Genomic DNA, 26,206 nt, shown 5'->3' on the forward strand with positions numbered 1-26,206 from the left:
GACGGACATTTTCCAGCCGAGACTGTCCATGTAATTGCTATCGCAATAAAACAATCAGTAGCGCCAAATGCGCCTGTATTCGGATACAACTTAGGTCATGCTCTCTGGAATTTGGCAAAACAAGATCCTGAGGTCGTTCAAGTACAAGAATTTTGAGCTCTCATTGATGAGCTTTCAACACGATCTCATGAGAAGTCTGGATAGGCCTCGCCCAAACGGCCGAAGCGCAGAAGCCGATCGCCTCAGAGGCTAAAAAATAGCCCCGCTTATGCACTCGGAAATGTTCTCCAAAGGCCGTCCGGCTCATGACGCCAATCAGGACTGCGCGCCCATGGGTGAAGGTTTGCGTGCACCCGCCTTTGAGAAGGAACTGCTGCAGACATCGATGGCTCTACCCGATTATAGAGTGTACGTTCAGTGCTGAATATTGAATGCGGATTTCTTAACCATTAGGCTGTTTCCTCGATGCTCTTGCCATGCTTAATTAAGAACAAAATCTAGGCCCTATACAGGTGATTAATTTCAGGCTATACTGCTGACCCCGCTCCCCCGCCTTTTTTTTCTGTTGCACACAATTATGAAGTCATCGTTGTATTCAGAGTCCGCACACGTAAGTGACCTACTTAGTACGTAGACCTACTTATTACGTAGACAATGTCGTGGGCCCAGGGTGGCTATAAAAAAGGCCGATTAACGCGCGTGGCCTGCCGGTGCCTTGTACGCCGTCGTTGTACACCGTTGTTCACTGTCCAAGATACGTGGTGACCTCTCTGTTGCTGCTCTCGCACTGCTCATGCCATACAAGCTGTACGGTTGTAAAACAGACAGCGAGTGAAAAAATTGGCCGCGTATCTGCGTGCTTCGCTGCAAATGTCATGTAAAGACGATAGAAGAGGCGCTGTGTGAGATATGGACGCCATCTGGCAATACGTCGGGAAACATGAGTGCTGTGTTGCGTGCTGGTAGTGCCGGCGCAGCAGCAGGCGAAGACCGGCGGTGACCAACGCGACCGGCGGGGACGCCAGCCAGCCCGAAAACGCGGTTTGGCGCGAAGCGCTGAAGCAGAGAAACGTCCGCACTCAACGAGTACTCTCCACACACTCTTTTATTTACACGTCGCCTGGGTCAAACAGGAACGCCAGAGCGGCGCCCACAACCGGCATCCTGAAGGCCGCCCACAACGCTGCTTTTTCATTTTTAAATATTTTTTTCACCTTCTTGGCCTTCTCAAAAGTAAAGTTTTTCAACACCAACCCATGGCATTCGTACAGTGCAATACAGAACCGAAACCGAAACACAATGAGCTCGTGCGAAGGGCACGGAGGAAGGCAAATTTCAGCGCAGTCGCATTTTCAGCTTTGTTGAAACAGCGCTCACTAGACGACGACAAAGAAGGCACAGGACAGGCAGCGCCTGTCCTGTGCCTTCTTTTACTTCGTCGTCGTCTAGTGAGCGCGGTTTCAACAAAGATGAACGCATACCAACTCGCTCAAGCTTCCATTCTTATGCATTTTCAGCGCAGCTTAAGAAACTAGGGTCCTTAAAATTACGTATGTATGCATTTTCTATTAAAGGAACACGCCACCTAATACTTACTTAGTGATGTTGCACCTCAGATATGCATGATATTTACTTTTTGATCGACAACGTTCACAAGTATGAACAGCCATACCAGTTCAAGACGGCTGGCCCTTGGGCAAGTGGTTCAACTTTGGCCGAGTGGCTGAATCGAGGGACGTGCCGACAAACAGAAAGAAAGACAGACAGACAGACCAAAATTTCTGCGTTTAAGTTCCCCAAGAAAGACTATCGTCTTTAAAAATTGGGGGACCCTTAAGCTTCGCCTTTAAGAGTTGAACGCGATAGCGAAATCCGGCCCCTAGTGCGCACTTCAACCACTAAGTGCATACTTATTAATGTGTATTGTTACACTCACACACGCACGCACGCGCGCGAATTTTACAGGCTTTCGATCTAAAGCAAGAGTCGCATGGCCTCCAAGATATACGCCGCGCGCCGGCCCTCTCGGATGCCATGAAAAGTCGAGACATATTTCTCACAATGCCTCACAGATGGCAGCACAATATCTAGCGTTTGCTGCGTTGGCTTGATATGTTTTCCTCTAGATGGACATAGTTGTCCATTTTTAGAGCTGTTTGAAAGTTCGTGTGTGTATTTAGCGGCGATGGCTGCACTATCCCGGCGTTTTTCGACGTAGTTTGATGGCCTCGCGAATGCGCCTACCGTATGGGCTCGTTTTCGTCGTGACACCTGTCGAACAAAATGCGTTAAGGAGACTCCTTCTACTACATGGCATTTATGTAGTGTTTTTGTCCGAAGCAGCTGCAAGCAACATCGTGGCTTTGTGGCAAGACACCTGCTTGCCACGCGAACGGCCTGGGTTCGATCCTGATTGGGACCGAAGATTTTATCGTTTATTTTATTTGCTACTTTCTCGATTTTTCGCTCACGGATGATTTTTCGCTCACAACCAACGGTGCCGACGCCGACAGCGGAATTTCTGCGACACGAGCTCTCTAACGCTACCGCGTTAAAACGCCAGGCCTGCGCGGAAAGCGCAGCACAGTCACAGCGAAAGCTGGAAGAGCGGCATTTCTAGAGCCCGTTGTAAACTCTCTTGGGGCTACTAATACAAGTACACTAGCAAGGTACCCACTACGCCATAAATCACAATATTTGTGAAATTGGGAAGCACCTACAACGCCATTATTCGTCATTGTGCGCAGAAGCGAGGTTCCAGCTACACCTATGTAAGGCATTATGTGCACTTTGCTTACGTGACGACTGACAACGATGAAGAATTTTGGCTTAGTCCTTTGTAATGGCTTTAAAGCTTCAAACGGCTCACCAGTTACGTAATTCGCTTTGTGTGACGCCCGGTCGCTATTTCACTCTCCCACCATGCAATATAACATACGTTGACGTAAGAAAGAGAGACAGAGAGAGGTAGGAAGAAATTTATTGAGACCCTGAGGAAATGGATGATGGGCTTATGGGCTTCCTTGGCAACCAATGCAAGTGCACTTGGGAGGAATCCACTACATTATAAATAATCATAATTTCTGTGAAGTAGGGAAGCAGCCACTATGCCATTTCTCGTCATTAAACGGAGAGCCGTGGTACCCGCTAAAAACATGTAAGGTATAATGCGCACTTGGTTGGTGTCGTGCCTGATGACGATGAAGAATTATTGCAGAGCCCCTTGTAATGGGTTGGAAGCATCCAACAGCCCACTCGTTGCGCAATTCGCATTGTGTGACGCCTGGTTACAGAATTCGCGTTGTGTGGTGCGTGGTTGTTATTTCACTATTCTACCACACTAAATTACATATGTTAATGTGGTTTCTTCCGGACATGAAGCCTATATAGCGTCTTTTTGCAAGGCAGTTCCAAGCACCGGCATGGCTATGAGGTACAACACTGGGCTCCCACGCAGAGGGCCCAGGTTCGAACCCCGTTCCATCCTGGAAATTTCGAGCGATAGTGGTTACGGACAACGGCGGCGGCGGCGGACAACTACGGCGCCAAAAACGGCCGTTGAAATGATCTCATGACAGCTTTCGGTGTAAAAGACAGAGAGGAAGGAATTTAGTTGTGTGGTTGCAGTTGTGCACGAGTATACAACGAGCAGGTAACCGCGAGAACTTCTCGAAATGGTGCCGCAATAGAAGAGTTAGACGCGCTTGATGATCGAAATGCGGCCCTCGCTTGTTTCGCTTTTCCCTTCGCTAATCTCTGTTCGTTGGCTCGTCTCTCCTCCTGGCTGAGTGTTCCTCCTGGCCCTGCAAGAAGGATAAACACGAAGCGCGCGTAGGTGCAGGCAAACAAATAGGTTCTTGCTGCTGCTGACGTGACCAGATTTTCGTAGTGACGTCACTACTTACGCTGGGGATAGCGAAAGACCCGGAGAGAAGCACGGGATTGTTTTTTTTTATTTTGTGGCGCGCCCGTGGCGTGTAGCGCTGCCGTGTCTGGCACTGTTGATCGTGACAGCATTCGGAACTCAACGAGCGCGTTTAATTGAACTGTTAAAAAAGTGGCCGCGGTGCTACGCTGCAGATGTCGTCGAAAGACGATAGTTTTCTGCCATTTATGTTTTGCCTTGCCTCAGACAGCGCCTCCTCTAAGTTGAATCGGCCGCATCTGGCTGGTATTGATAAAATAGAGGAGGCGCTGCGTGAGATATGGATACCATCTAGCACTGGCGTCGGGAAACGTGAGTTTGTGCCGAACTCAGGGCCAATGCCAGGTGGTAGCACCATATCGTCTGCAGAGGGCTTTTTCCTGCATAGCGTCGCATTTTCAGCGTAGCCTAAGAAACACTTGGGTCTTTAGAGTTACGTATCTATGTATTTTCTAGTAAAGGAACGCCCCAGCTAATACTTACGTATTGATGTTGCGCCTCAGATATGCGTAATATTTGCTTTTTGATCGATAATGTTCACAAGTATGAACGCCGCTATCCGTCCAAGATGGCTGGGCGTTCAGCAAATTGCTTAAACTTTGGCCGGGTGGCTGAATAATGTGACAGACAGACAGACAGGCAGACAGACCAAAATTTCTGCTTTCAAGTATCCCAAGAAAGACTATCGTCTTTTAAAAAACTACCGCAGGTAGTTTGGCGGCTCCTTAAAGAGAAATGGGCCGTGAAAAGTAGGCGGATGAGATTTTTGTACTTCCGATAGGCTTGCTCTTCTACCTCAGCTCATCGCGACTGTCTCCTGAAGTTCAGGGCGGTCGCTGCGCATGGCAGGTTCCCACAGCGTCCGACTGTTAAAAGCACTGCTAAGGTTGCGAACTTTTATGCAGCCTTGCGTTTCTCGGCTACAAATATCGTCCTTTCGTAACACTGCTTTCTCTTGTCCGATATTTTTTCGGTCACTGAGGTCGAAATAATAAAACTGGTTCGTTAAATGGGAAGCAATTAGTTGCCCCTGATGAGGAGGAGTGTTGTCCTTCAAGAATATAAAAAAATCCTGTGTGTACTAGTAAGCCCGAACAGCGTTGTGCAGGTTTTACTGGCTATGGAGTCAACAACTGCTGTGAAATTCAATGTTCTTCAGGTCTCGAGGTCAGGCAACTTTTGGCGACGACTGCACAAGTATAGCAGAAAAGAGGAAGGTGGTGGCCGTAGTCAGTGCAGTAGATGAAAATAAAGTAACTGTTTGAAACTTTCAAGCGATGCAGAGTTCAATACTACGACTCGCATTCTCAGTGATGTTCGTGAAGTTCGTTAGGGTTCGGGGACTCTTGTGGGTGTTTCCCAGGAGCACTGCAGCTTAGACAAAAGCTGGGAGACGCACAGGGGAGTGCCAGCGGGGGACACCGGGGGGGGGGGGGGGGGGGGGGGGGGGGGGGGGGGTCGCCTTCCCCCGCCCTCCGAATTTCGCCTGCCCCCAAAACAAGCTTTGTGTGAGAGAGAGAACACTACTGTATTACACATAGTAAAAACGACGCATAAGGTCCCCACCTCCCTGCATCACCGAAGGGACGCACTAGTCGTCACTCACAGCCACAACAACACCCCCTCCTCCCCTTTGACACCCAAAGCAAACATAGTAAGAGAGAACACAGCTCTATTACACATAGTAAAAACACAATGCATAAGTTCCCCGCCTCCCTGCCCCCCCCTCCCCCGCGCCCCGAAGGGACACACTTGTCGGTGCCCCTCTCGCCCAACCCATAGTAAAGATATTTTGGCTAGTGGGAACGTGTAAGACTTACCGCACTCGCAACTTCTCCACGAACTTTGTAAGCCAGGATGACTTCGTCGACGCATTTAAAGAGCGTTCTTGCCACAGGCTTGACCACCTGCAGCATGGTTGACTCGTCTGTAGCGAGAAAGTGAAAACGGTGGGCGGCTGTTTTAACTGTTTATCGCCGGATTCGCCGACTCAAGCGTTGCGTATCTTGACGCACGACAGCGGTGAGTGAGCGACACCACGTTGTCGGCAATAAACGATTGGCCGGCTGTGGCTCTTCGGCCGGGTATGTGCCAGAGCCGTCAGTAATGGCGCGCATAGGGGCGCTCAAAACCTTCCTCCTCGTCCCCCAGTCGGGCCGCATACTTTATCTGTATGTTTTTCAAGACATGTAGCAGCATGATGGAATGAACCTTTCCCAAACTTCCACACTTTAATCACAGCAATGACAGTTATTTTGTGTACCTCACTCCCCTCAATGTACAGGTATTCCGGCTTGACACCAATTTGCACCCACCCCCCTCTGCGCGCCCCGACAACATCTGGTGTGTTACTTCCTCCTATATACTATATACTTCAACAAAATTATTTCCACAAGCCCATGCAGAAAGAAATTGCGTATATTAAAATGCAAAAAATAAAGGCATCTCGAAAGACGCAAAACGAGGGAAGTCCGCAAGAACAAGGCAGGTCCTCCTTGTAAAGTCCTTCGTACTGTCTTCTTCATTATGCATGCATAGAACTCCGCCAGGCATGAATCATCCTACCATCCTAGAGCGCACGCTGCGAGCCTTAAAATCACGTGTCTTTAAACAAGGAATATCCGCCACGGTGGTCTAGTGGTTACGGTGCTCGACTGCTGACCCGCAGGTTGCGGGATCGATTCCCGGCCGCCGCATTTTCGTTGGAGGCGGAAATGCTCGACGCCCGTTCACTTCGATTTAGGCGCACGTAAAAGAACTCCGGGTGGCCGAAATTTTCGGAGCCCTCCACTACGGCGGAGCCCTCCACTCACAATCACATTGTGGTTTTGGCACGTTAAACACCAAGAATTCATTAATTAATAAACAAGGAATAGCCTGTGTGTCTTGTGGGTGGTTTTGTACCAACAAATTAGATGTTAGGGCCGGTAAATGAACTGTAAATGTAAACACCAGGAACTAAAATAAGATGTAATTGATGTCTGTAAATCCCATAAACGTAATACAGCAGTAAAATGGCATTTTGTTGTGATATGTAAAGACGCAGGAACGCCCACGCACGCACACGACTCCCTACATAAATGTGTTCTGTATTTCATTCGGTCTTTAACATTAAGCGGGTGGCTTTAAATGGACATCTGCACTTGCATTTCCTATCGTTTCGTAAATGCAATAACCACAAATTTGGTCTCAGCAGCTTTACTCTATCCATATAAATATAGAAGGTTAGTCCTCTTTAAAAGTTCAATCAATTCTGGCCATGAAGTCATTGTTAGCGCTTTCCTCAAAACGCATTTCCCGAAAAAACACGTTACATCGCAGATTGGAGCGGGATGGCAGTGGTATTCGCCCCCCGTGGCTTTAGGTTTTTTTGTTTTTTAAGGGGGGTGGGTGTTAACTTCCCAAAACCACGATATGATTATGAGAGACGCCGTAGTGGAGGGCTCCGGAAATTTCGACCACCTGGGGTTCTTTAACGTGCGCCTAAATCTAAGTACACGGGCCTCAAACATTCTCGCCCCCATCGGAAATGCAGCCGCCGCAGCCGGGATTCGATCCCGCGACCTTTGGGTCTGCAGTCGAGCGCCATAACCACTAGACCACCGTGGCGGGGCCCGTGGCTTTAGGTCGGCAACGTGACTTTCGCACGAGAAACAAGGGCGCAGAGAATTAAATGTTATCCTGAACAGGTTATCCAACCGAATGGTATCGATCCACGCTCTCCCAGGTGCGAACGTTCACCTGCTCAGGGCCCAGACCACGTCCTAGTTTTTCTGGCTCTCTGAACCCAGCCTATCGGTGCAAGAAAAAAACAAACTTCGTATACGTCTCACCCGGTGCAACGTTGCAGAGGTTTTTCCCGCTGCTTGCAGTTGTAGCGCAGCCCAGCAGCATGATGACAACCAGGAATGGCCACCGGTGCTGCAGCGGATCGCCAAACATGGCGCTTTCGGCCAAGATAGCCGCGCCAGGTAGAAGTCGCCTTCTCTCTTTTCCACGTTTCTTATTATTCATCTCCCTACGCACGAACAGAATCCGAGATTCATACAACGGGCGGCCGACTCTCAAAACTGCCTCGAAGATTGTCTTAATATTCGCGACATGTAACTGTCGCCACTCTTGGCTTGGCTGTAGTCATTTGTGTAATTTAACTCGTGCCTGTCAGCGTTCTTTTGATTTTTTCTTCCTCCTCATTTTTGTTTTTCAGCGAAGCGAAGCGCAGGGAGCAGCTGAACAAACAAGCGCAGTCCCCTGCACACGAGCCGGGCAGAGGACAAACGTACACAGTCAGAGGGTGTTTCTATCTTTCTCTCTCTCTCTCTATCAATGGACATCACCCATCTGAGTATACAACAGTGCATAAAAAATGAAGCGGCAGAGTCGCCAAGTTTACCGAGGCTGACACGGACGCTACAGAGGGCATTTCTCTCCCCTCCTATATCCTCGCCAGTTGTTTGGTGCACGGAATTTCTCCTCTTTCCTCTTATTGGTCGATAACGTTAAAAAAGCTTAGCCGTCCCTTCATTTAGGGGCGAAGCTCCTTAAAGAGGCACCCGTTCGTCCCCGTCGTAGTGCGTAACCAGTCTTAACGCTAGTACCAGATCTTGACCTCCAAGGTGGTGCCGGTGGGAGATTTCTCTTGTGCGTTGTTGAACAATAAAAAATTCGCAGCGTGCGCGCTAACTAAAAGCCGAATTCTTCTGTCTCTCATTCCCAATTAGCAGCCATTGGCATGTTCCAGTAGGAAACGTTAGTAGAAGTAGAAGTGTAAGTGTTAGCTCAAAGCCGACTTCTTCTGTCTCTCATTCCCATTAGCAGCCATTGTTTACCTCCAAGGTAGTGCCTGGTGAGATTTCTCCTGTGCGTGATTAAACAATAAAAATTTTGTTCAAAACGCCGTTGATTGATGAAATAAACCAACGAAACCCGCCAGATGTTTTTTAAAAGCAAAACGAAAAGACGCCAGATGTTTCTAAAGCAAAACGAAAAGCCGCCAGATGTTTTCTAAAGCAATGGTTTTCTAAACAATGAAAATTCACAGCGTACATGTAAAATTAAAGTGAGCTGCAAGTCGTCATAACTCTCATCGAACCTTTAGTATAAACGCGCCCGATCTCACGTCGGTGATGATGTACTGGGCAGAATTCACGGAAGATTCACGGTTTACCGATGAACCTCCGCAGCTTCGCCCACTCATCATCATTCACTCAGTGGATATGCTGTGATTTTTTACTTGCCACTCTCTATATGACATCGAATGCGTATTATTGTAGCGTCAAACGAGAATCGCGTATGTGGTCCCGCGCCAGAGGAGTGGGAAGTACCCACTGCGTGCGTGCGTGCACACACACACACACACACACACACACACACACACACACACACACACACACACACACACACACACACACACACACACACACACACACACACACACACACACACACACACACACACACACACACACACACACACACACACACGCACGCACGCACGCACGCACTCACACGCGCACGCACACGCGATGCCCAAGTTCCCCACGTTATTATGACGGTAGTGGCCGAGCGGATTGATAAATTAATAGAATTGAGTAATATACAACGTCGAACCTTGTCATAACGACCTAGCACCGGGACCGTAAATTAGTGCGTTACATCCGACATTTGTTGTAGCAGTAGAGGTGAAATTAGGTGTAATAAATCGCCAATCTGAATCGCGGAAAAATCCTAGATACAGAAGCGCATTATCCAGCTACAAACGAGGTAATCTTTACCTGTCTCTTTGTGTGATTTCAAACTACACAGACCGAAACATGAGAAGGTGAAATAACGACAGAACAAACTTTGTTTGTCAAAACAGGCCCGCTTTGATATTTATTCGAAGAAGGATCTGATTGTGAATTTCACGACGAAAAGGTGCGTGCGAATTGTCTTTCAATGTTGATTTCACTGTAAGGACCTTAAGCTGAACATTTTGACAGATTTGCCTGTCTGGTTGGGTTAATTAATTAAGACTTTCAAAGGGCTCCAACCAAAAATGGGTTTATTTCCCGACGTTTCGGAATCAACTCGATTCCTTCTTCAGGGGGAGTGACAGCGGAAGGGTCGAGGTGCAGCTCTTAACTTCTCTTTCGAACCAGCTGTGGAGAAGGAGGGAAGGCGCGTCTTCTTTGGTGGTGAGGGTGTTGAGGGGGTTGCGGTTGCCGCGGTTGGCGTGGTTGCGTGGGATTGATGGGCTGGGGGCGGCCGGGGACGGTTTTGCTCACTTGCGACTTTGTTTGAATTTGTTTTTCTTGCTGTAGCTAGTCCGTGAATGTATACTGACGGCAGGTTTCCTTTGCATCGGTTTAAGTTGCCTTCGGTGTTTTGAATGAACCATGACTCCAATAACAGCCGTTTTTGTTGGTTAGTTTCTGTTGTTAGGATTTCGGTTTTTTCAAAGTCAATCTTATGGTCGGCATCTTCCGAGTGTTCTGCAAGGGGGTCCCGTTGTCTTGAGAACGTCCTGACGTCGTTTTTGTGCTGTTTAATTCTTTCGGTCAAGTTTTTTGTTTCGCCAATGTATGCGGCCTGGCAGTCGGAACACTTGATTTTGTAGACGACGCCTTGCGCTCTTTCTCTTGGTGGAAGGTCCCTAGGTTTCGGTAGCAGAAGATTTATTGTGTTGGTTGGCTTGTGTGCGACCGTTATGCCTTCCTTCTTTAGGAGTCTGCTTATGGCTTCACTGGTGCCTTTCACGTAGGGCAGAGAGATTCGCTTCTGAGAAGGCGGCGACGCTGGAAGATTCGTTGGAAGTACTTTCCTTTTTTGTCGTCGGATTGCTTTCCGAATGAAATGGGGCGGGTAGCCGTTTTTTTGGAGTTCGTTGAACACGGTGTTTCTTTCTTTCCTTCTGTCTGATTCTAACGTGCAATGCGTTTCCGTTCTTCTCACCAAAGTGTTGACTACTGTTGTTTTGTGGCTTGCAGGGTGATTTGAATTAAAGTGCAGGTAGCGGCCTGTATGAGTAGGTTTGCGGTAGATTGAGAAACTTAGGGAATCTCCCACTCGCTTGATTAGTAAATCAAGGAATGGAAGGGATCCGTCTTTTTCGCGCTCACAAGTGAATTGAATGTCCGGTTCTATGGAATTTAGATGGCTGAGTAGGTTGGTGAGCTGCGATGTCTTTATAATGCAGAAACAATCGTCCACGTACCTCAAGAACACTTTGGGTTTCTGTGCAAAGGTGCTCAGGGCTCTCTCTTCGATGTTTTCCATGGTGATGTTGGCCACGGTCACGGAGATTGAGGCTCCCATTGGTGCTCCTCTAGTCTGCCTGTAGTATTCGCCTTTAAAGTAAAAATACGTATTTGATAGGCAGAGTTCCAGGAGTCGACAGATTTCGTCCACACTCAAAGGGGTTCTCTCGTTCAGAGCACTGTCGCGTTCTAAGGCATTCCGGGTTACGGTGACTGCCAGTTGTATCGGTATGCTGGTGAACAGAGACACCACATCAAGCGATACGAGGCACTCGTCGTTCTCTAGCCGTAGCTTTGATGTCAGTCCGACGAAGTCCTCCGCGTTGCGCACATGAGACGCGGTCTTTCCGGTTAGGGGTGAAATTATCCGGTGCAGGTACGTGGAGAGTGATCGCATTGGTGAGCGCGAGAAGCCTACTATTGGGCGCAGGGGGACTCCAGACTTGTGAATTTTCGGGAGGCCGTACTTGATTACTTGATTTCACTGTGAATGCTACCATTGAAGCTTTCAGCGTTGCGCGAACCGAACATCTTTTCGTTACAGCCGATATAGCGGCGGCTCTCGTGTTTTCGTTTTCGTTATAGAAAGAATGAATGTCAATGAAAGGAAGGGTAAGCAGCCAAGGCTCGTAATTTAGTTCGCTGTAACCGATAATTCGCTATATATGGGGTCGTTATAACGAGGTTCAACTGTGTGTGTCTGCGCGTGCGCGCACACACACAGTTGTCCGCGTTTAACTCTGTGCGTGCGCGCGCGTCTGTGTGTGCATGTGTGTGTGTGCTTTTTTGTCCTGCTATGTATAAAAATAGCTAAAAGGAAAATGGGGGCAGCCTATACAGGAAGGGCATGTAAAGTGCAGTGCTGCCTTCATCCATTTTAGCGCTATTTTCCCTTTTTTTGCGGATCCGGAAACCCGCCGCTGTGAAAGCACGTTTGCGCTCTTGTTTTGTTCTGCAGGCGAATCATTACGAATAGACGCGTCGTTGGGATTCTGCCTCCATATACTCTCCGACTGCTTTGTTTCGCAGAAGAGCGGAGATTTATAGGCTGCACTGCAAACACACGGAGGGGACGCTAATGGAAGTTTCGATGTCGACACTGAAATGGCGAATGAAAATGAAGGCTGTCGTATGTACGCCTGAAGAAACAGGAGATTTTGTAGAGTTCCGCTTGGAGCGCCGTCCTATATCGAGCCGGCAGCTGAATTTTCCTTGTAAGCATCTGCCACGACTGGCCGGTGTCATCAGAACGAAACTTAGGTTTTCATGCGCGAAGGGAGGAGGAAAACTTCGTTTATCCCAAAAGGGAAGAGAGCGTGGACGGAGCTGAGGAGCCTACCAGTGGTCGGCCTCCGCTGCCTTCTTGGCCCAGTCCAGGATCTGGTCCCGGATCTCGGACTCCAAACTGGACAAGGCAGCCTCCCACCGATACTTAATATTAATATAAGAAGACTTAGGTGGCTTAGGCAGCAACAAGAAAACGACAGGACCAGCGCTCACTGTCACTTAAGTCCACAATACGAGTTTGATTCTGCTATGGCTTGGCGGAATTCTATATAAAAAAAAAAACACTCGTGGAACGCGAAAAAAACGCCAGGCCTGCGTGGAAAGTGCAGCACAGTCACAGCGAGAGCTGGAAGAGCGGCATTTCTAGAGCCCGTTATAAACTCTATTGTGGCTGCTAGTACAAGTAACTACCAACGTGTCCAATGTACCAATGTCCGCCACGATTAATGTCGTGGCGGACATTAGGATTGAGTTAGGATTTGTGGCGTAGTGGGTCCCACTACGCCACAAATCCTAACTCAATCCTAATGTCCGCCACGACATTAATCGTCATTCTGCGGAGAAGCGAGGTACCATCTGCAAGGCAGTCTGCGCACTTTGTTGATAAGAGGGCTGATGATGAATTATGGCTGAGTCCTTTGTAATAGGTTGGAAGCTTTAAACGACCCACTAGTTACGTAATTCGCATTGTGTGACGCCCGGTTGTTATTTAACTCTCCCACGATGCTATATAACATACGTTAACGTGAGAAAGAGAGAGAGTGGGGGAATTAACTTTATTGAGACCCTGAGGAAATGGATGATGGGAGCCTTATGGGCTTCCTTGGCAACCAATAGCAGTGAACATGCGGGGAACCCACTAGGCTATAAATCATCATAATTTTTGTGAAGTAGGGAAACAACCACTATGCAATTTTTTGTCATTCTGCGGAAAACCGTGGTACCCGCTAAACACCTGTAAGGTATATTGCACTTTGTTGATGCTGTGGCTGATGACGATGAAGAATTGTAGAAGAGGCCTTTGTAATGAGTTGGAAGCATTCAGCAACCCACTCGCTGCGCAATTCGCGTTGTGTGAGACCTGGTTACAGAATTCACGTTGTTTGTCGCCTGGTTGTTATTTTACTCTTGTACCACACTGCATTACATATGTTAATGTGGTTCCTTTCCGACATGAAGCCTGTATAGGGCCATATTGCAAAGCAGTTTCAAGACTGCCTGGCTCTGAATTACATCATAAAGCACATAGTCTGGAAACAGGCAATAAAGCAAAAAAAAAAAAAAACTGCATGGCTCTGAGGTAGAACACCGGGTTTCCACGCAGAGGGCCCAGGTTCGAACCTCGTTCCACCCCGGATGTTTTTCTTATTTAGTTTTTTGTTCTTATTTCGCGCGATAGTGGTTACGCACACAGGCGGCGGCGGACAACTACGCCGCCAAAAACAGCCCTTGTTGTGATCTCATAACAGCTTTCGCTCTAAAACGTGCCTAAAAGCACGGTTGGCGTGGCATTATGGAGGCCGGGCTAAAAACATTGCGTTTAAATGAAGGGCCTCCAGACGGGAAATAGGTAATAGGTCCTTTATTTTTCAACATGGAAATGAGGGAAGCTGGGAGAAAAGGCTGACAAGCAGCTTGATTAGCTCTGGCCCACAGTATGTACACCTTGGCGCGTTTACAGCAAACTGTGCTGCACATAATGAAGAATCAATACGGGAATTGTGTAAAGAGATGTTGCAGCAATCCTTAGGTTACCCAGAATTACGCAAAAGTCACTGGGCATACCGGCATTCCGGATGCGCTCTAGCCCTCTAATACTCGCTACATGCTCATTGTGACAACATAGTGGACCTACAGTTTCGCGTGCACGTAGTGCAGCGAGTGGACGCAGATTTCTTTTCAATTATATAGACTCTCCAGAAGCATTTTTGCCGTCGCCATGGTGTTCTGTATAAAGCTGAAATCGATAACATTGCCCGGTGCGATGTTCTATACGTGAAACTGAAAGCGTGCAAATGCTGCCGACAATCGTTGCTCAAGCAGAGAGGTAACGCGTCGGCCGTCCTTGACCGCACATATAGATATGAGCTGAAGAGGGGCTTTTTTGTAAAGGTTTGTTAACTGTAAACGATTCTTCGCTGGGGACTGCGTGTTTCCGGCAGAGAGTGCGTACTTTGATCGACCGATCGTGGTCGCCCACGATTTCTCGCGCCTTTTCTTTAGAGGGGATCAGCCGATGGCGCATACTTTTTTTGCACATGTTGTGATCTTGTCTTAAAGTTTGCGTTGAAGCCATGAACAGCACGAAGGTCACTCTACGTCCTGGAGTGGCCGCCTTTCCTAAAGCAGTGAGCTGCTTAGCATTACAAAATTCAATCAGCTCCGCCTCGAAACAGCGAAGCTGGTGGCATTCCCTTCGTCTGCCTAACGCATTTCTATGTTTTGCAAGTCTTTCAGATATGTTGTGTCACAGCTCTTTATTGAACACTCTTATACGCAGGTTTACAAAGAAGCCTTCGCTTAAGTGGCTCCGATATGTTGTATCACTGCTCTTTATGAAAAACCCTTTATTAAGCTTTGAGGTGGCAGTATAGCCACCACCATTTACAGTGAAACCTCGGTGATACGATCGCAGCTCACACGAATTTCGGGGTGATACGAATTTTTCGTTGGTCCCGGCCAAGGCCCATTGGCCTGCAATTTAATGGAGCATGGTTGTTGCGAACCGATGTCCACCCAGCGACGTTTGATACGAACGTACGCTGCCGCCCAGGTACGAAGGGGGGGGGGGGGGGCTGACCGCGCTGTCGCGGAAGACGCGTCAAGCACGCGCGAGCGCGGGATGCAAGCGTGGGCATGCGCTCCGCACCACCAAATGGTCAGAATCACGGTGTAAGAAAAACACTTTTCTAAAGGTGGGCGAGGACCGAAAGAAGGCGAGGACGGTCTTGGCGAAGGAGTCAGGCCTCACAACGTCAGCATGCGCGACCGTTGAGGTCGCACTTGTGCGGGCACGGCCGTAAATCTCCCAAAAAACATCCCCAACACCTCCGCGATAACAAAATCATAACACAGGACCGTGGTTCTGTAATTATGTGACCTTGATACATCGCGTCAAAGCGTTTCTTTTGTTACTTTCGCTGCAGTACTCTGTTGTCATGCGAAAAAGCATACTAAAATTTCGAAGGGGCTACAGCTGTCGCGGGTCACGACGCACCTGGTTCATTAATTAAATACGCGCTTACGGACCGTATATTTACGAGTGCTGATACAATTTCCGACACCTAAAAACTTGACTGACAATCATTCAGGGTTCTTCCTGACGTTGCTGTGGCCCTGAAAAACAATAAATGAAAATGTACGCCAGCTTTCTTTTGTCGCATGCTAATTTTCCACGCTTTCTGGTGATACGGATTTCGGATGGTACGAATATTTTTGATGGTCCCGTGAGATTCGTATCACCGAGGTTTCACTGTATAACCACAAACTATCACAAGGCGGTGGTGTGGCTGTGGTAACGCGCACGCGATTTGTTGGGCTAACTGTTGCCTCCTTCCTTTTTAGTGGAAGTTGTATGCAGTTGGACTTGCCCAATTTCAGTGGCGCATACGCGTTTATGATGATGATAGTTTTCTGATATGCTGCACAGATTTCTGTGGAACATACCCGTTTGGTGGGTTAACTGTTGCCTTCATCTTCAGTGCACATGTGTTGAGTAGTGAGATTTACCCAGTGTCTGTGGCGCACACGCGTTTACGATGCCCACAAGCGTTACCACGGATCCCGGACATGAAAGGCTCGACCAAGAACAGCTTCTTCGTTAAAACATTACTGTTTATTGCTATCGCATTTTTTGCTTCACCCTATTGGCGAAACTCTGTCTTATGTTTCCTAGCATGACTGGCTGACGGCAAGAGATTAGCAGAGGAAGAAGTCAGAGCGGAAATTTTTTAATACATTAGATGTCATTTTATTTTATTTATTTTTATTTTTTCTTTCTTTAATTTAGATTTTTTATACATAATTATTATTACTACTATGCATTCTTGAAGGTATCAGAGAGAAGTTACGGCACGCAGTCTTGGCCAATCCCCCAGAGTGGGCAAGTGCCATATTTCTGAGGAAGCAAGTAAGCAAGCAAGCAAGCAAGCAAGCAAGCAAGCAAGCAAGCAAGCAAGTCAGTGCCCGTGCATGACAAAAATTGAATTCAATGATATATTCCCATCCAATTCTAAATTTCTTCCCTCTAGATATCTGAGAGGCTTGCTAGAAGACCATTTAGGCCAGTTGGGAATTTTTAACGTAATTGCTACTGATGCATCCATGCGGGAAGAGAAAGCGGGAGTAGGTATTTTTTCAGAGGCTTTATCTTGGTCATTCTCACTGCGACTGCCGGATTATACTCCAATATTTGAAGCAGAGCTCTTAGCAATTTTTTTAGCCCTTCGCAAGCTTTCAGCAAATGAGTCGTCAGCTGTAATAGTCACTGATTCGAAATCTGTATGTAGTGCTCTCACTTCAACTTCTCCTTCCGAGTCCTCCTCCTTAAATTTGTTCATGTCATTAATTCCCAAAAACTTAAGCACAGTGCGGTTGGTATGGGTGCCAGGTCACCGTGGCATATTTTTAAACGAGATGGCGGATGTTCTCGCGCGGTGGTCCCTAGATGGTCCTGCAATATACATTGTACCAGATACAGACTTTATTACTGCATCTAGATTCCGAAAATACGCATTACATCAGGATTCCATGAAAGCAAGATTACCACAGCAAGAATATGGTCACCTTTCTTTTCCTTGGAACAATAAATGGTGTCCCTCTCGTAAATTGGAGGTGTCCCTTACTAAACTTCGATGCCGTATTCCTCCTCTAAATTTTATTTACACAGGGCTGGTCTGGTTCCATCCCCTCTTTGCTTTTTATGTCAAGAGCCTGAAAACATTGATCACTTTTTAATACATTGCCGTCGTTTCTCTAGTCACAGGAAAAAACATTTCGAATATTTATTGAGAAATTTGAACATTCCTCTAGATTCTGCAAATATTCTTTCCCTTGGGGCGTCTTCTCTGGGCCACAGCAACAGGAACGTTTGCATAGCTGTCTGCGAATTTCTTCGAGACACAAGAAGAGTTCCTTATTAAGTTATTTCCTATTGCAATTTGGTATTTTATAATTCTTTTCTCTAATTGATTATTTTCGATATTAAGGTTCTTTTCTCATTCTATTGGCACATAACCCAAAGATTCTTATTTTATTTTCAATACTCGCTTGTAGTCCGATTAATTCAATTACTTTTGTCTAAATTCTAAATTTCCATGTAATGTTTACCGCCGGTTTCATGGCCAATCCCCCTTTGTGGGTAAGAGCCAGTAGAAGAGGATCAAGCAAGCAAGCAAGCCCGTGCATGCTAGTAGCAGCGGACTTCAACACTGACATAGCGTACCCTGCGAATAAATTGTTTCATGAATTTATGAAGGAGGCACATAGAGTGTAGCGCTCCGTAACAGACTTAATAGCAAGGCTAGGAGGCGTCGTAAACCTCGGCTTTGATAGCGTTATTAGATGTGTTCAAGCATATGCGTCATACCTCATAACATTCAGCATTCCCTGACTGCTGTCGTGGGCGCGATCGAATTATTCACTTCATTCCAGTGTCACGTCCGTGACGCTAAACTTGCCTGACCTTCAATGGCGCCGAAAATAATCTCGTCTTAACCTTTTTCACAAAATCTATCATTATCACAATTATTTGAAGGGCACCCTGTTTAACCCCCCTGGTTACATATCTGCAAGGACGGATCATTGCTATAGGATAGGCCTACCATGTGGTCGCATAGAATTGTGCACTGACTCTTTTATTCCTAGGACAAGTGCCGCCTGGAACTACCGTCCCGCCTCAATTGCCAACATAAGGGATAGACAAGAGAGAGAGAGAAGGTGAAGGACAGACAAGGAGGTTAACCAGGTTGTAGGGTAGGGAGGTTAACCCCGTGTAGGGTAGCAAACCGGATAGTTTGCTACCTCACCGGGCAGAGGGGAAAAAGAAAGAGAAGAATTGAGGAAGGAAGAAGGAAATAGAGGACAACTAATACGCTCGCATGCATAGCAGCATTCAACGCGCATACCCTGAAGGTTCCAATCTGCGAAATGTTATAGAGTACGGTTGGACTTCGACTCTCTTAGATGAAGTAGACTGCAACTCATGATGTTAATGAAGGCTATTGTTTAAAAACAAGTTTGCAAGATGCCTTGTGATCTTTTTTTTTGCTTTTTTTCACTGCAAGTGTTACTCTTCTTGCTTTCCCCACTGCTTTTCGAAACAATATTTTTATAAATAAATAAATAAATAAATAAATAAATAAATAAATAAATAAATAAATAAATAAATAAATAAATAAATAAATAAATTTGATTCTATGAAATGTGGAAATAAATAAAGAGATGTGTGCGTTAGACTTCAACCATGTATGCGTGATGCTTTCGAATAATCTTCGAAGACAAAATGCTGCCGTAAGTGTTGAAGCTAGTCTTGCAGACAGTACATCGAACTTCGTACGCGGCATTTTTCTTACTTGCGTAACTATTTCGCTTTCATCTCTACGAAAGTATTTTTCCCTAACAGAGCCATGAACCGCCTCTGGCGCTTGGTGTAGAAATACATTCGGTGGATAGCAGACACTGCTATGAACATCTCAGAGAAAAGGATGTGAGAATGGATTTGTAGGTGGTGATATGTGGTGAAACTTGTGCCCCCCCCCCCCCCAAAAAAAAAAAAGACGCGGACAGAGAAAGTGACGACAGGACGATGCGCTTCGTCCTGTCGCCACTTTCTTTGTCCGTGTCTCTTTATTATTTTCTTTTGGCGCCAAAACTTTCACCACATATCTCAGCCAAATCTGGCAGTCGTGCGTGGCCAGGAGAGCTTAGAAGCGGAGCGTGAAGTCGCCATTTTCTTGGGCACCCTCTTTTCATACAGATACCTGGGCTCACTCTCTTCGGAGCTGCCGGCGCCTGCTGTTTGACGTCGAACAGCAGATAGCATTCTATTGGCTAATAGTCATCATCATCATCATCAGCCTGTCTACGCCCACTGCAGGGCAAAGGCCTCTCCCACGTTCCGCCAATCAACCCGGTCCTGTGCTTTCTGCTGCCACGTTATACCTCTTAATTTCATCTACCCACCTGATTTTTTTGTCTCCCCGTCACGCGTTTGCCATCTCTTGGAATCCAGTCAGTTACCCTTAATGACCACCGGTTATCCTGCCGACGTGCTACGTGCCCGGCCCATATCCATTTCTTCTTCTTGATTTCAACTATGATGTCCTTAACCCCCGTTTGTTCCCTGACCCACTCCGCTCACTTCCTGTCTCTTAAGGTAATAAACATAAATCAAAGCGGCATTTGGGTCAGATGCGCTTCTTGCCACGTGGTGGCGCCGGCGCCGCACTCCATAGTCTGCTAGGATCACACAATTACACAGTGATCCACACAAGCGCACAGGAATCACAACGGGAGAGAAGAGAAATCGCGCTTCATCCCGCGCGCTTCCTCCGTCGTGCCATCCCTTACTGTAGCTTCCAGCGCGCTCGTCTGGGCGAGAGAAGAGAGAAAGCGCTTAAAGCGTGTGACAAATCCATGTAACTTGACTCGTTCTTGATGGATTCAATAAATTTTTGCGGCAATCAATTGGGGGGCAGTAAACTCTGTTGCTAAGGTCATTCGGTGATTACCTGGAAACGTGGTTCAGGTCCCCTATGAAAGCGCATGGGCACACTGTTTGCGTGAGCCCGTGCTTTAGGCAAATCGTGTGTCACGCGAAGTGCGCTTCGACGCCCTATACTGAATAAATATTGACTTCCTTTCAGGAAAGGGGCGATTGGCCAGCGCTTCAGATGCGCTAGTTTACACTACGCGAAAAGAGACAGCGCTCACCTAAGTTCGCCCTTCGCAGGCTCTGCCATCGATCACTGTCATGAGCGTGCATATTCAAATGGACTGCGTTGAATAATCAAATGCCAAGTGAATTTGCGCCAAGACGAGACGTCGCCAAACAGTGCGAATTCGAAGCCGCCCCCGTGAGCGGCCTTCCCGAATCTTACAGCAGAGCATGAAGTTGCCCCCAGCGCGGGCCCCACGGTCCCGGCGCCCGGCAAAGTTCAGTGTAAGCACCTTGCGCACCGGTGCGGCAGGAAGAAGGGCTCCTCTCCTACAATTGACCCCGAAGGAATCTCGGGAGACGGCAGCAAGATTTCGAAGAAGACGACCTAGAGCTCGGGGCAGCCGAACCTTGGCTCGGCCGAAAGGAAGACGCACAGTGACACCGTGTGGACAGAATCCACATCGGCTACGCTCCGGTCCCTGGTATCAAGTCGTTTCCCCGGCTACGCCCCGAGGGCTCCAGCAAGTCTAAAGTGCAACCCCTGACGCCAACTGCCACAAAAGAAACTAAATTTGGACTTTATTGTTACGTGCTTCGAAACTAGGTTTTGCTTTGGACTCTTAATTAGCAAAGTCGAATCAGTCATTAGAGGTGTAATATTGATGACAGTACCTTTTGTGTGTATTGTTTTTTGTTTGTTCAAAAAGTAAACAGTTGAAGTGAAATGTGTACGTGCGTATCCCTCTGGTTTCCTCACTTTACGGACGGCGACAATCACACGATACGGGACTGGGTACTATCATTGAATGTTCTTGCATGCAATATGCAGAAATACACAGCTACTCAAAGCACTAGGCATAATAATCAGTTAGGTCATTCTACTGGCGACATCACTGCCGACTGTTCACGTATAGCGAGTGGAGGTGCGATGGTAAATAAAGAGAGAGAGAGAGAGAAAGAGATAGGAATAGAGAAATAAAAAGAGAAAAAGAGGAAGCACTTCTGTTTTTCGGTCGCTGTTCTGTTCCTGGTTGCAGTAGACGTTACTCCATTTGAATAGATGTAGGTCTCGTTTTCCCTAATTCAACTTATTTGATGATAGAAAATGTAGGCATGGTCGCATTTCCGAGTAAAGAAAAAAGATCATGTGCATGCCTTTTTGCACACGATGTTTCACGCACCTGAACTGTCGTCTTCTAAATATCTGAAATTACGTGCCAAGGGTCTCACCATCCCGTTAGCGCTCAAATGAACTTATCGTAATTTTGCTTAAAAACACAAAATAAAAAAACCATCGGTCCCTTAAGAATGTGACACTACCATGTCGGCATTTATACTTAATATAATTAGATACTATATGCGGAAGAAACAGCCACTTATAGAGCTGAAGTGCTGAAGAAAAAAAGTCAGTTTCGCTGCAAGGGCGAATCAATGAATGCGATAGCAAGAAAAGCGGCCCGTGATGGACGCGCTGCTACGCTGCAGAAACATCTGCCCCCCGGCGGCAACTACCGCGCGAGAAGGCAGCGGAAGGGCAAGGTTCTCCCTGCGCAAATATTAGAAGAACCGAGCAAGCTGGTCGACGACTTTTAAACGCGCCCGTTGCGCTCCTCGCGCCATCTTGCTGGTAATGAAGAAACGCTTGCATGACGGCGGCAGCCGAAACCAGCCGAGACTGTCCATATATTTGCTATGGCAATAAAACTTGGAGGACGCTTGAGCTTCGCCTTCAAGAGTAGAACGCGATAGAGTATGCGCATCGCCTTCTCATTTGCTAGCCTCGCTTCGGTTCTCGGTGCATGCCTCAGCCGTGCCGTAAGGAAACGACTGTGCGCGTATCATTGGCCGTTCTCTGCATTTCTGTAAATAAACCTGTCTCTCTCACTTTATGCTTTTGCAGCCGATGATGATTAAATATGTCTGAGCGCTTTGTAATGGGTGGGCCTTTAAAACACCCACTGTTTGCGCAATTCGCCTGTTTTGACGCCTGACGCGATTCTACGCTTCTGCCACGCAATATTACATGTGTTAAGGAGTACTTCCACTACATGACATTCATATAGTGTTCTTTTTCCCAAGAACTTTCAAGCATTAGCGTGGCTCTGTGGTAGAACACCTGCTTGCCGCGCAGACGGCCTGGGTTCGACTCTCAGTCATACCCAAGATCTTTGTTATTTTATTCGCATCTTTGCCGATTTTTCGGTCACGCACAAGATGATAATTTTTCGCTCACAACCAACGACGCCGACACCGACACCGGAATTTCTGCGAACGAGCTCTTTAACGCTAACGCTAGTTGAACAGGCAACGGCTTCGGCGGCATTCCATGTAAATGAGTAAACGTAGTTTCCATCGATCTCTCTTTCAACGTGTGCATTTCGTTTTCACCTGTCTCCCGTTACACCCTTCCTTATATCTGGGTATACCACAGTGGGGAACATTTATCTCGCGCTTAATCTCCCAGCCTTTTGCACTTCATCTATGTATCTCGTGACACCTTTCTTGGAAAGTCAACACTGTTATCAGCTGAGCGAAATAAATTTCTTTTGCCGTCCTCATGACAGCTTCCTCGTGTCCTGTGCGGGCCTCACGTTCCGAGAACGAAGAAGACAACTCGCGTACTGGTCGTTCGGCGTTGTCGCAACCAGAGACACATTGCTCAGTTATCAAGCGCTTCTGATGAGTGAGTAACCAAACGCTTATCGGTAATATAGCCTCGCACCCTCATTTCTTCATTTTGATGTGATTGGGTTTCACCCATAAAACCTATTATCATCGCTCGGCGCAGGCCGCGCACCTATGTTTGGGAAGCTTCGCGATTGTTTTAGATCGTTCCATTACGTTTACGCGCAGGACGTGACTAGTCAAGTTTATTACAGAGCTTACGCGAGCACCAGCGATAACGCTGGAAGGTTCGATTACTGATGTGTAAAGGGGACGCGTTTAGCCGATGATCACATGACCCACTGCCGACGACTGTGGCTGGCGCTATCAGCGTACAGCGTGTATTGCCTGTACTTTGACTTTTCATTTCCTGGGCCCAAGTTCGCCCAACAAACAGTTTCCTCTTTAACAGCCCGACTGTTTCATTCTTCACCGTCACGACTACGTGGTAATATACAGGTCTGTCTTGCCTTGAGCGTGCCGTGATGTTCTGATAGTTCATCTGTGCAAGAAAGCCGTGTTAGGTGGTTTCCCCTGTAAGCATAACTACTTCTTCCCTGCTAATGCAAGCACTACGCATATTATAATAACGCTCTATTGCATGGTTACGAGAAAGTCATCTGAACAATTATTTTCTCAGCTTTTATTATAAAATAGACGAATAAGAACACATGCAAGAAGTTTCAGATTTATTGTGACTTTATCAATGAAGATATGGTTTGTGCCAAACATGGAACATCATGCAGATGGGCGAGCGATATTGCTGACATCGATTAAAATCGATTTCTCACTGATTTATGGAACAGAGCGAAGCAGTTGCTGCCTGTGTTCGGGCATAATTCAACATTTCACTTAGTGCATCTGACCGCCCACATCAATGTGCAAGATGGCCGCTTACACGTTTGCCTGTTCGCACGGTGCCCCACTATACTTTTCTGGCTGAATTACCAACCACTGACTTGCGGTTGGGAGCGTCAGTTACCGGGGAGATCGAAAAAGCTAAATATCGATTTGCACTAGTCGGACCTCACGTAATTTTTTCATGCACCCATGCCAATAATGTAACAAAATATTGCCAGGTACTGTGGCTGACATCTCAGACTTTCGTGAAACATAATGCATAATGCGCATTTCGTCACTGAATTACACACTGTGCCAAATATGGCACACACCAATTTCCAGCTGCATAACGTAGTGCGAAAAGGAATTGAGAAAAGCAGTAGAGTGCATGAATTTTTAAGACCACGAGATATGCCAAAATATTTTTTTCATGCTTCTGCAGCCAAAAAAAAACAGAAAGGCTGCGAGAAAAAAAATGCCATTTGCTGTCGTTCGCATGCCGAACTTGCACGTGCACCGTGAAATCTATTTCACATCTCTTTTTCATACTGCATCATGGATGGCGGCACCTTTTTTATATTAAGTGCGCATAACTACGGGAATTACTCTGGTAATGTCCCATTTACAATTGGTTCTCTTGCGACACCAATAAAAAATGTCCATGGGTATGTGCCAAATATGGGGCGTCATGCAATAGAGGGTTAATTAAAAGTTCGTCGACCCTACCTAAAATCACGTTTCCCCCAGTGATGTCGAAATCTTTGCTGAAGTTTGCCCGCGGCGGCTGCATTTTCGATAGAGGCGGAAATGTTTGAAGCCCGTGTACTTAGATTTAGGTGCACATTAAAGAACCTCAGGTGGTCTAAATTTCCGGAGCCCTCCACTACGGCAACTCTCGTAATCATATCGTGGTTCTGGGACGTTAAATCCCAGATATTATTATTATATTATTATTATTATTATTATTATTATTATTATTATTATTATTATTATTATTATTATTATTACTATTATTATTATTGCTGACGTTTGCCAGGAACTTCAAGTTTTTCGACCAGAAACCAAGAACACGAGCATGTCTGTAAGGAAAAATCACCTACCATAAATACGCGAAAGGTGCTTGACGTCAAAGATATGAGTAAATGCAATTAGAACTGGCATCAATACAAATTATCTCTGGATGGTATAGCTTCCATTTATTCTTAGCTTGTAACGACTGCAGTTATCGTGATTTGTATCCATACCGTTTATGCAGTTTGCTCTGGCGGGTCACTCGCTTTGTCGTATAAAGGAGCTTTGTAATGAATAGGAGCTTCCACTCATCAGAAAATTGTAAACATTATAGCGCACGGGACTTTAGCGCTATGCGAACTAATTAGTTAGTGTAAAATGCTCAGTAAGAATAACAAATCGACGTGCAATTCATGCGGGTGGTTTGTATCGCAACTTTTCGTAGCAGCACCAAGACGCGACCGCCATAATGCAGCAACCTCGTTTGTTGGATACTGTTTATTGAGTAAATTGCATCCCTGACACGTGCAGGATAACTTTTAAAAGTGGCTTGCGTCAGAACTTCTAAAATTTATGGTCAGTACGATATGTGACACCACGTTGAACACTTTTCGGTTGAACACTGCCACAGAGGGACATCGACAGGTAAACCCTGCTTGTCGGAGTGGTGGCCCTGTATGAAACGAACGATTAGTGGAACAGAGGGCGGATTAAGAGATGCTAATTTCATGCTTAATTACCTAAGAGATCATTGTTGATACACTGCAGGGTTGTCCGGCTGTAGGCGCATGCGCATACATGTGTCTTTATGTCTGGATTAAAAGATTGCGAAGGAAATCTGCTCAGTAGCTTTCGTGAGCTGCCTCGCTAATCAATACCGCAAATAGCGCTGCGTACTCGGATAACACGATTAGGAGCAACAATAGATAGCTGTGAAAAAACATAAAAAATAGGCCTGAATACATTCACGCTACCATAGCCTTTATTAACACAGGAATCGGGTGGCGTGGCTAACAGCCGGAATCCTAAATTGCCTCCTATACGCCCAGTGCCTATGAATAATTAACTTTCCTTAAATAGTCCAAGTTTACTTTTCGTATGCCACGCATTTAAATAGGCAGTTTTATGAGCTGACGAGCATTTTAAGGAAGGCATCACGCACAAGAGAAATTGTACATACGTCGTCCTTCAAATCAGTGTAATCTGTAAAGCTTGCACATAGTGTTATACGCGTTGTGGTAACTGCCGCCAGTGATGCTACTTGGCTATAGTTAATGATTATAATTACGTGCTTAAACGCTCTCAGAAAGCATGACTTATATTCTTTCTTCAAGATAAACAAAATGTCAACCATGGTTAACTA

General features: G+C 46.6%; 2 protein-coding genes across 2 annotated transcripts in view; both read right to left on the reverse strand.

Annotated features, from left to right (window-relative positions):
- Window positions 1-8,068, reverse strand: part of LOC119388837 (uncharacterized) — a 33,139-nt gene extending 25,071 nt beyond the window's left edge. Inside the window, exons 1-2 of the mRNA XM_037656224.2 lie at window positions 7,759-8,068; window positions 5,746-5,852 (exon numbers count right to left, since the gene is read on the reverse strand). Of these exons, the coding sequence (XP_037512152.1) occupies window positions 5,746-5,852; window positions 7,759-7,939 (288 nt within the window). The 5' untranslated portion in view covers window positions 7,940-8,068. The remainder of the gene's footprint in view (window positions 1-5,745; window positions 5,853-7,758) is intronic.
- The window catches only part of LOC119390358 (translocation protein SEC62), a gene marked incomplete at its 5' end in the record, with an annotated part of 434,026 nt that overhangs the window by 371,225 nt on the left and 36,595 nt on the right, over window positions 1-26,206 (reverse strand).

This window comes from Rhipicephalus sanguineus, chromosome 4 (assembly GCF_013339695.2).
Source record: "Rhipicephalus sanguineus isolate Rsan-2018 chromosome 4, BIME_Rsan_1.4, whole genome shotgun sequence".
Lineage (NCBI taxonomy): Eukaryota > Metazoa > Arthropoda > Arachnida > Ixodida > Ixodidae > Rhipicephalus > Rhipicephalus sanguineus.